Here is an 11,575-nt window from a genome sequence, read left to right as displayed (position 1 = left end):
ACCTTATGGTTTTGCTCAGTTCTCTGAAAGTCACAACTCTTATTAGGTATATATACAAAATTAGATGTAAAAATACCTTTGTCCACAATAAGCAGCCTACATATAAATCAAAGAAGTTGCTTTATGTCACACCGACATAGATAGGTCTTATGGTGACGACGAGATAGGAAAGGGCTAAAAGTGGGAAGGAAGCGGCCGTGGCCTTAATTAAGGTACAGCCCCAGCATTTGGCTGGTGTGAAAATGGGAAAACACGGAAAACCATCTTAACGGCTGCCGACGGTAGGATTCAAACCCACCACTCCCAAATGCAAGCTCATAGCTACGCGTCCCTTTGCACGGCCAACTAGGTCAGTCATCGTTGAAAATGTATTTTTCTATCAACAGAGGATTTTTTTAAATCATATTTTGTATAGGCTACCCTAGATGAACAGTAGCCCACTGGTTTTCTGATTAAACATTTTTTATTTAAGGTATTGCATCAGTCAGCTCACTTACTCACTGTCCACATACCCTGATCATCTCGTTATTTTGTTATTGAAGTATTGTGCAATGATGCAACATACGAACTGAGAGAATACCAAGCGGTTCTTCCCAATATAAAACAGACAAATTTTGAGTAGTCATGAACGTGACTCATAGTCATAGGGTAGGCTAGATAATAATTATATTGGCTTTACGTCCCATTAACTACTTTTACGGTTTTTGGAGATGCCGAGGTGCCAGAATTTAGTCCCACAAGAGTTTGTTTATGTGCCAGTAAATCTGACACGAGGCTGACGTATTTGAGCACCTTCAAATACGACCGGACTGAGACAGGATCGAACCTGCCAAGTTGGGGTCAGAAGGCTAGCACCTCAACCGTCTGAGCCACTCAGCCAGGTGGGTATGCTGGAGAGCTGAGTTTAATTTATTTTGAACTAGCTGATGTACCCGTGCTTCGCTACGGGATCCTCAGAAAGACTGACTTTGTGGTTTTCCTAAGTGAAGTCAACGTAGACCATTACAAAAACGTCAGTAGGAACGTAGCGATTAAAAGCAATATTGTCATATAAATACTTGATAAAATGAAAAACCTCACATTTTCTCACTTTTAACGAACAGTACCACAGTGCCGATGTAACAGTCCAAGAGTTTCAGAGCTGGAATAACCCGGATGAACCAGTATGTTACGTACCAGTACTATCAGAAAATGTATGAATCAGAGGAACGATACACTAAAGAAGAAAGTTATCTAACTCCCCTGCTACTTCCCGCCAATATTCAGGCAGGCTGTTACATTCGGTAAGCCCGGGCGAGTTGGCCGTGTGGTTAGGGGCGTGCAGCTGTGAGCTTGCATCCGGGAGATAGTGGATTCGAACCACATTGTCGGCAGCCCTGAAGATGGTATTGCATGGTTTCCCATTTTCCCACCAGGCAAATGCTGTTGTGTACCTTCATTAAGTCCAAGGCTGCATCCTTCACACTCCTAGCCCTTTCCTATCCCATCGTCGCCATAAGACCTATTGTGTCGGTGCAAAGTAAAGCAAATTTTTTAAAATACTCGGTACACAGCAGTACAGTATTAGATGAAGCAACAGAAGACTCAAAACACATCACAACAAACAATGATCAATGTAAAGTTATTGTTGATCAATTTTATGAGCTTTCTATATTTTAGGCCTTCACATTTAGTTTTCTTTCGACTCTGTGATATTGGTGCGTCTTATAAAATTACTTGTAGCGAAGACTGTAGTTCCTTATTCTTCGATTTTACATACCGATTTTCATTAAATTCTGTTTATCCATTTTCTCGTGACTCGGTAGTGATACGGACTTGTAACAAAATTCCAAATTCATTAATATCTCTGTGATCTTAGCCGGTACAGTAACAATGTATACGATATAAATGAGATGGACAGTAGGGGATAAACGGGAATAAAAGTCAGGGTGTGAGTTTCACAAATAGGAAAAGTCCTCTGTTTTAATTACTGCATTGATGGGGTGAAAGTTCCCTTTGGGGATCATTGTAAATACCTAGGTATTAATATAAGGAAAGACCTTCATTGGAGTAATCACATAAATATGATTGTAAATAAAAGGTACAGATCTCTTGCACATGGCTATGAGAGTATTTAGGGGTTGTAGTAAGGATGTAAAGGAGAGAGCTTATTTGTCTCTGGTGAGACCCCAACCGGAGTGTGGTTCCAGTGTATTGGACCCTTACCAGGATTACTTGATTCAGGAACTGGAGAAAAATCCAAAGAAAAGCAGCTCGATTTGTTCTGGGCGATTTCCGACAAAACAGTAGCGTTACAAAAATGTTGCAAAGTTTGGGCTGGGAAGACTTGGGAGAAAGGAGACGAGCTGCTCGACTAAATGGTATGTTCCGAGCTGTCGGTGGAGAGATGGCGTGGTAGGACATCAGTAGACGAATAAGTTTGGATGGTGTCTTTAAAAGTAGGAAAGATCACAATATGAAGATAAAGTTGGAATTCAAGAGGACAAATTGGGGCAAATATTCGTTTATAGGAAGGGAAGTTAGGGATTGGAATAACTTACCAAGGGAGATGTTCAATAAATTACCAATTTCTTTGCAATCATTTAAGATAAGGCTAGGAAAATAACAGATAGGGTATCTGCCACCTGGGCGACTGTCCTAAATGCAGATCAGTAGTGACTGATTGAATCTAACAATGGTAGGAACTCTGCGCAAAAATAAACCTGAAATTCCAGCCTCGTTCCTTCCGTGCAGAAAAAAGAAAAGTCAGAGAGAGATTGTTTTCAATATACAGTCGAACCTTGATATCTCTAGCCTCCATTACTCGAATTTTCAATATCTCGAAGTAACTTAAATTTCCCGGTCGTTTGTCCTATTCTTGGCGTGTATTTATTTCTCTGTTACTCGAAATTCAGTTACACGAATTTTTCGAAGCAAACATTTCCTCCCTTGAAGCAAAAAATACTCTGTAACTTGAATTTTGTGCAACATTAACTCTGCAGTACGTCATGTGTGGTTTGTGAGGAACAGTTAACAAGTTACAGTGATGCTGCGAGCTAATATGACGGGAACCGAAAAACAAAAACTTCTAGTGACCGAAAAATCGGCGAAGCCTCGCTGTTTCTCGGGTGTGAATTAATTACCGGTCACGTACGAAAGCAACCTCCGAAGCGCGATTGACGAGCTCGTGGTATTGACGAGAAGTTTCAACGTGAAGGTAGGAAACTTTGACAGTAACAGACAGAAGAGACTAAGGGATTTTTTCCGAAGGTATCTCGAAATTTCGATAACTCGAAATAAAATTGAACTGATTCAGCTCCCGAGGTGATTCGAGATATCGAGGTTCCACTGTATAAATACCAGAATATCTTTCGAAACCTTCAATTATACCGTATTTTAAGTCAGAATATCGTGAAACCAAAACTTGGTATAACTGGCATAAGCAACCCAATTTTAAGGAAGAGGGGCTTGTTATTTCTCCCAAGTAAGTGAAGCGTGTAACGAAGACCTAGTGTTTTATTTCCTTTGTTAATGGTAAACGAAGAACTTACATAAGAATGATACAGAAATGATATAACTCCATTGAGTAGTTTAAATACTCTGATCACGACTGTCAAATGCCACCAAGGACAATTCACTGATAGGTTGTAGACTTTCTTGTGATACCACGGTTAAGGTGGAGAGAGAAGACTGGGGAGTGCTTGCAGAAGAAAAATGTTGCTCGTATGCATATTGCTCAACAACTTCCTGAATCCGATTTCTGAAAGAAAGCAGTTTAGTCGGGGGAATCTTCCGAACGTGAGGAAGTAGACTTTTAAAGAAATGGAGATGTTCATCTTCATTTTCCCTCTCTCTCTGACGCTTATGCTTTGATTTTTCTTTGAAATAGTGAAGCTTCTGTCTTTCAATTTCCAACAGGGCTTCGTTGTATATGTTTGTAGGCCTCAGCCTTTTTGTCCTCGCTTGAACAGGAGATTCTTCACATGCAGGAGGCGGTAGGCTGTCCTCATTTTCATCCGCCTCTTCCCGGGGCGATGTTGGAGGTGATGTAACTGTAGTGAACTGTGAGTCATCCAAACTAAGAGCTGCGTCATGTGAACTGGGCGCCACTTTACTCACATTACCACTCGCTTGTCTAGGTCTCACCACATCCTTTAGGAATAACAACAAATTAAAGTATGGCCATTTCGATGTGTACGTGTTGCCTGCTTCACCTGAACGCGAGGATGGAATTTTCCCAAGCTCAACAGCAAACTGATCTCTTAGATACTTCCATTTCTTCCTCAGTTTTGTTTCTGAAAATAACACAAGTTATACGTTAGAATTGGTGTGGTACGGTATTTACATAACACATAAGTATTAAAATTAACAATTTTGTTTTCAAATGTCTTGCAAATGGATCGTCATTCAAGGCCCTTGCTTTTACTTATACAACGGGAGCATCTACAGTGGGGAAAATCATTGCTGAGACGGTATTGTATTATGAGATGAGCTACTAGAAGGACAATATTGCGACCCGTTGCGCGGAAAAGAACCTAAAGACGGATTTTTCAGTTTTTTTGTGGTTCAAAAACTGGCATAAGATACTGGGTATTTTAAAAAAGAGTTCATGCTTCTAGGTGCAATACCGGTACTTCAGAACATATTAATTATTGACTGTTGCTATTAAGAAAACTGTATTTTGAGAAACACGCAATTACAGCTTTTACTAATTTTCTTACCAATTGTGCGAAGTTTTTATAACATCGAGTGGCGAAGACTCGAACTGCTGCGTAACTCAGTTTTTTTAAGAAGACCCATGGGAAGCGCAAGAAATCAAAATATAGAAATGCAATTTTTATACTCCAGACACTTTAGTTCAGCTCTGTTGTAAACTTTCCATTGAAGACTTTGGATTCTTTTCCGCCCAACGGGTCACATAGGCCTATACCCATACTGACAAGAAAGCAATAGTAGAAGATTCATATCGCGCTTATAATTTTACTAGCAATTGTACCCGTGCTTCGCTACGGTATTCCAGATTGTATACGGATATCGAAGTAAATTACTGTACATGAAGTTAATAATAATTTTAAAATTGAATGTAAATTGGCGTTATCCGAGAAAAAGCATAGGGAGGTCCGCAGACGATGTTTCCAATGTATAGTGCGATTTGTGGAGTTGTGATGATAACGACAGGTGCACTTGTCTACCACAAACCATTATGTTTTAGAAACGTTCATTAGGGTGAAATTTGTGTAAGATTTTCACACAGTGCATTACTTTTCAGATACGTATGCGACAGCTTCAAACATAGAATATGGCTCACATATGGCTACTGGATGGGCCAATATTCGTGTAGAATTTGATGATCCCATCTTTCCTATAAGTGAATCAAACCACCAATTGTACGTGTACAAAGAGCAAAATTCAGGTAAATCCAAAAATAGAGAAAAATTTAATGTATACGGGATAGAGATACGACAAAAGGTCATGGGACCGAAGTTGTAGATCACTCCAAATTGAACGGAGATTGTGCCATCCGTTTTGTGATACGACTTACCGTTTAGCCACGAAATACATCGAAAGGAAGGACTGCACCGTCATTAAAATTGCCTCCATATTTCGATATTTTTCGGGGGTAAAAAATAAAATGTTTAAACATCTCGTAAATTTTCCGTCGGTTACATGCTAAAAGCTATAATTTTGCAAAGTTTCAATTTTCTAATTTGTTTGGGAGATTGTGCTGCGATCTTGATATGGGGGAGTGGGTTAAAAATCAGGACTTTAAGGAAACTTTTAAGCCCATAAAACTTGTAGGTTCTGGATAAATATCACCGACTGTGTTCTTATGCAGGTTTGAAACTCCCAGCATGTACCCCTCAGAGAATTATGAGAATTTGAGATTTTTCTAGGGATCCTGAAGTCATCAGGTTGTCTGGTACCAAAACAAAAGTAATGGAGTGCAGTTGAATGAAGGCAGGTGATGCAGGAAATATTAAATTAGGAAATGCAGTCTTAAAGGAAGTAGATGAATATTGTTACTTGGGTAGTAAAATAACTAACGATGGCAGAAGTAAGGAGGACATAAAATGCAGATTAGCACAAGCAAGGAAGAGCTGTCTTAAGAAATAAAATTTGCTCACTTCAAACATTGATACAGGAATTAGAAAGATGTTTTTGAAGACTTTCGTGTGGAGCGTGGCATTGTATGGAAGTGAAACATGGACGGTAACTAGCTCAGAAAGAAAGAGAATAGAAGCTTTTGAAATGTGGTGTTACAGAAGAATGTTGAAGGTGAGATGGATAGATGGAATCACAAATGAAGAGATATTGAATCGAACTGGCGAGAGAAGATCGATTTGGCTAAATTTGACGAGAAGAAGAGATAGAATGATAGGACATATCTTAAGACACCCATGACTTGTTCAGTTGGTTTTTGAAGGAAGTGTAGGTGGTAAGAATGGTAGGGGTAGACCAAGGTATGAATATGACAAGCAGATGTAGGATGCAGTAGTTACGTAGAAATGAAAATGTTAGCACAGGATAGGGTGGCGTGGAAGCTGCATCAAACCAGTCTATGGACTGATGGCTCAAACACAACACAACAACGACATTTACAATAAGTTACAAAAGTTGTAAACTAGAAAAGCAGCTGGAATTGATAAGATTTCTGGGGATATACAAAAAACAATGGGTTGGGATACTGTATCATATGTTCTGATCCCCCAGTAACCCTCTCCTGGCTACGCCCCTGTCTAGATGGAAAGTTTAAGTGCTTTCAGACTGTCCTGGATAGCGATGTAGTCTGAGCGCTGATATGTCCATACCAACGAGTCATACTGCATGAAAATGCAACCTGGTGTAAAAGCCTGAACTGCCATAGATAAAGAAAGCTTCTACAAGAAAAAGAAAACTGTTTTGTGATCCGCTAGAGAAAGATCTGAGTAGTTAGTGACTAGTGCAGTGTTACGAGTGTAGTATAGCTCTGTAGTCTTTACGGTGCCGAAACATGCAGTAGTCATGCACGATGAGGAAGGAAGAACAGAGAAGAGTAGAGACATTCGAGATGTGGATTTGGAGAAAAATAGGAGTGAGGTGGGAAGATAGAATAACGCACGAGGAAGTGCTGAAGAGAATGAAAGGAAAGATAAGTAAATATAAAGAAAGAGGCACAAGACAAAAAGAGATGTTACAGCTATGATTGGACCTTCCGAAAGGCACAACAACCTATGATGATAAAATGGTATTGAGAATTTGTACAGTGGCGTATGCTGGAATCAAGACGTGGGCTACCACTCGACTTAGGTTACCCCTTCTTCGATAGTTGAGCTGCAGCCAATTGCCACTGGAGTAGCCTGCTGTGTTATCAAAGCTGCTTCACAAGCTACTGCCCTGGCCTCTGCCACTGCCATTACTCAACACCTGATCAGTGGTGATGGTGGCCTAAGGTTTAGCAAATTAAAGTCCTGCTTTGTGGCTAAATGGATAGAATGCTTGCCTTTGGTCCGATGGTCCCGGTTTAATTTTCAGAATCAACCCCCTCATACTGTCAATTTCTCTGGCTTGGGGACTGGGTTTTTAAGACGTCTTCGCCATTCATTTTATCCTCGTTAGGTCACCACCAAGCGTATACAGATGCCATGCATTATTATTATTACATTAAATAAAAACGTTGAATTTTACAGCGGTCGTGGCCATCGTTTACTGGTTAATTAACTTCCTCGGGAGATCAATGGTGGTGTCCGACCCATGATCACGGGTTCGATTCCAACCAACAAAAGAGAACACTAAACTTGAAAGAATGCATTTCATTTTAGCACATCTACCTATAAGGAGAAAGCTACGGTATATCTACTCCTATAACAGCAGCCCTGCAGTGGCATCCTTCAAGGATGTAGAAGTAAACGGGAGTGAAATATCAGCGCTCAGTTATCTATACAATTAAGTCAGAAGTATGAGGTGAGGAAGCACATAAGATGAGTGACGCATGGTTGATAGTTATCAGTGGCGATCTGACGGAACGAAGCCTAGCACAGCTATCACCCCGGACCCAACACCTATCGGACATTCGTTAGCAAGCCTCGTGAGGTGGGTCGAGGGGAGAGGGACGACGGTCTGGGCTGCAATATCAGTCTCAGAAATACGTGCGACTTTTCTTTTTCTCGCTGCTTTCAAGTTTTGTAAATGGAACAATGTGTCAAATGCTTACATTATAATGTGCTTTAGACTTCCATCGTCCTCAATTCAGGTATGGGCTGCACTGATACCCTTGGTAGCTCTCAGTATACGCCACTGATTGGTGAGACCAGCAATCGTTGTGTTCAAGCTCGTCAATCAGTCACAACATTATTTTCATTAAACATTACCGTATTATTTTGTACTTACCATCTTCTTCCATGTCGGCACTTATATCTTTCCAGCACTTCTCCACCACATTTCTGTTGCTATGGTATTTGTCTTTTCTGTTCCATATGGAAGGTTTATTGTACACAGCAGCGATTAAAACTTCGCTGTCCATTTTCCTCTCTCTCTGTGCCGACAAGCAGCAAGTAAGCTGGTCGGCGCGGCTACAAGCCTTGTGAGACCTGGCGCATGCGCGCCAGTCACACTTGTCCCTCGCACTCCTTACCCAGCAATCGCTCAACCTGCGTCTGATATGCTGGCGCTGGCATCATTAGCTAGAATTAGTAGGAAACCTGCTTCTTTGCTCGCTGGCTGTCGGAGCCGGTTGAATGCAGATGTGAATGGGTAGTGATGTTTTCATCACCACCTTGCGTAGGGGACAGAGAAGACTAGTTCCACAGTAACAGAGGTGTTGGAAACAGTAAGTGCAGAAGTGAAAGAGGATGGTAGGCCTAAGTATGAAATTATGATAGATTACACTGATTTTTGTTTGGTTTCGTTAATTCTTAATCCCGGAACACCGCAGTGGGGTATGAGAAACCGACGTAAGATATATAATTATATAGGCTACCTTTCTTTTCTTTTATTTATTATTAAATTAGTTTACCGTACAGAGTTTTTTTTTTTTTTTCGGACTCTGCGACGGATCCCACGTCTACCACCTAGAGGGTAGTGTCCTGGAGCGTGAGTCATTTGATCAGAAAAATAACTCGGGAGGTGGAGGACCAGTATCTCGCCCAGGTGGCGTCACCAGCTATGCTGAACAGGGGCCTTGTCGGGCGGCGGGCCGGGGATGGGTAAGGAATAAGAAAGGAAGCGGCCGTGGCCTTAAGTTAGGTACCATCTTGGCATTTGCCTGGAGGAGAAGTGGAAAATCATTTCGAAGATCGCTGAGGAGGGAATCGAAACCCCCTCTACTCAGTTGACCTCCCGAGGCTGAGTGGACCACGTTCCGGCCTTCCTACTACTTTTCATATTTCGTGGCAGAGCCGGGAATTGAATCCGGGCCTCTGCACTAGAGAGGCGAGCCTTTCTTATTTTGACCATTGGAATTTTGGATCATCCCTGTAAATTAGGTTGCAAGAGACATTCTGACCACACAAACAAATACAGAAACCCGAACGTGTTTACCTCATAAACCAGTGCGTATTGTTAATGTGCTGACCTCGAATACTTGTGTCAATCTGGCTTATGACAATTATACTGTATCTGTGTGATGTTTAAAGTGAATAATTCCGGATTAAGACTGTCAGAAAAAATGCAGAAATTAGAAGACGGTGACAGTGAAAGGGGTGTACTGTAGGTGGTGACTGGGAGAGTCCGACGGTGTAAGCGAGGACATTGAAACCAGTAGTGAGTTGATGTGTTTGTAGTGTGGCAAACCGATCCACCAGGCTGAGTGGCTCAGACAGTTGAGGCGCTGGCCTTCTGACACCAACTTGGCATGTTAGATCCTCCCTCAGTCTGGTGGTATTTGAAGGTGCTCAAATACGCCAGCCTCATGTTGGTGGATTTACTGGCACGTAAAAGAACTCCTGCGGGACTAAGTTCCGCCACCTCGGCGTCTCCGAAAACAGTGAGACATAAAGCCAATAATATTACCGAGAATAGAAGCTTTAGAAATAATTATGTTACGAAAGAATACTGAAGATGTCAATGCTAGAACGGATCACAAATAAAGCGATACTGAATGAAGTTGGTGAGAGGAGAATGGTTTGGCAAAATTTGACCAGAGGACAAGGCAGAATGACAGGGCACATCTTAACATCTTGAGACATCCAAAAATTCTTCAGTTAGTTTTTGAGGAAAGTATAGGCAGTAAAAACAGTTGGGGTAGGTCTAGACATGAATATCTCAAACGGTTTAGAGTAGATGAAGGATGCTGTGGTTATTTCAAAGGCACAGCCAACAGCAAAGTGAGCCAGTTAGTGCATCGCGTGCAAGCACCTCTTCGAAGCACACTGGAATCACTCGGCACTAAGAAAACTCACCAGAAAGGATACAATATATGATGATATTATTTTGTGACATTCTTACTGCGAGTAACGTATAATAGCTTGTAAATATCAATCTACTGTCCGACTCCATGGCTAAATGGTTAGCGTGCTGGCCTTTGGTCACAGGGGTCCCGGGTTCGATTCCCGGCAGGGTCGGGAATTTTAACCTTAATTGGTTAATTTCGCTGGCACGGGGGCTGGGTGTATGTGTCGTCTTCATCATCATTTCATCCTCATCGCGATGCGCAGGTCGTCTACGGGAGTCAAATCAAAAGACCTGCATCTGGCGAGCCGAACTTGTCCTCGGACACTCCCGGCACTAAAAGCCATATCATTTCATCGATCTACTGAGTCGGCAAGAAATACATTCATAATAAATAAGTTATAAGATTGTGAGTAACTGCTATTTGCTTTACGTCTCACCGACACAGGTAGGTTTTATGGCGACGATGGGATAGGAAAGGCCTAGGAGTGAGAAGGAAGCGGCCGTGACCTTTATTAAGGTGCAGCCCCAGCATTTGCCTGGGGTGAAAATGGGAAACCAAGAGAAAACCACTTTCAGGGTTGCCGACAGTGGGGTTCGAACCCACTATCTCCCGGATGCAAGCTCACAGCCGCGCGCCCCTAACCGCACGGCCAACTCGCCCGCTATGAGTAACTGCAAACAGACCTCGACAATGTTGCGAGATGGACAGCAGGCAATGATATGATGATAAACGTGGTTAAAAGTCATACTTGCTACTTAAAATAAAACAAATAATTTAACTCCCAAGAGTTTCTTTCTGGGAAAAAGTTCTCGAACGATTTCCGTCCTACAACTCAGCGAAATAAAACTACGGTATACTTGTTCTTGCACAGTGTAGAAAGAAAACTTACCCTCACTCGCTGGTAAATCGTAACATTTGCTGTCGTGTTTAACGGGGTATAAAACAAGTTTGTAAGTTTTCGGAAATTAAAGCAGATTGAGCAACTGTTTTGTTTTTGAGCCCATAAATGATCTGTAATACCTGACCTCCAGTTATGTGCCACGGGAAAAACTGTACATCACCCTAGACACACAACAGTTTATTATTGAACTTGCACTTTCGTTTAGGATCCATTGCAGAAGTCAAAGTATACTGATGTTTATTAAAATCTCGTGGCCAGAAATTTTATTTCAATCAAGGTAATCTGTACAGCCCTCAGAACCTCCCACTGCCTGCTTACGCACTCCC

At 41.7% G+C, this 11,575-nt stretch overlaps 1 protein-coding gene across 1 annotated transcript; it reads right to left on the bottom strand.

Annotated features, from left to right (window-relative positions):
• Nucleotides 1-3,570: 3,570 nt before the first annotated feature.
• LOC136872235 (uncharacterized) lies at nucleotides 3,571-8,487 on the bottom strand. The gene is made up of 2 exons (XM_068227379.1): nucleotides 8,347-8,487; nucleotides 3,571-4,274 (listed from the first exon to the last, which is right to left on the bottom strand). The coding sequence occupies exons 1-2, from the start codon at nucleotides 8,477-8,479 to the stop codon at nucleotides 3,571-3,573; spliced, it is 837 nt and encodes a 278-aa protein (XP_068083480.1). The 5' UTR covers nucleotides 8,480-8,487.
• Nucleotides 8,488-11,575: the final 3,088 nt, after the last annotated feature.

The sequence above is a fragment of the Anabrus simplex genome, chromosome 4 (genome assembly GCF_040414725.1).
Source record: "Anabrus simplex isolate iqAnaSimp1 chromosome 4, ASM4041472v1, whole genome shotgun sequence".
In the NCBI taxonomy this organism is placed as follows: domain Eukaryota; kingdom Metazoa; phylum Arthropoda; class Insecta; order Orthoptera; family Tettigoniidae; genus Anabrus; species Anabrus simplex.
Note: the sequence above shows the minus strand (reverse complement) of the source record. Positions and strands in the feature narration are given on the sequence as shown.

Coding starts and splice junctions, on each gene's coding strand:
- LOC136872235 (XM_068227379.1), bottom strand. CDS start 8,479: ATGGACAGCGAAGTTTTAATCGCTGCTGTGTACAATAAACCTTCCATA. Junction 4,275..8,346: donor TGCCGACATGGAAGAAGATG/GTAAGTACAAAA, acceptor TGTTATTTTCAG/AAACAAAACTGAGGAAGAAA.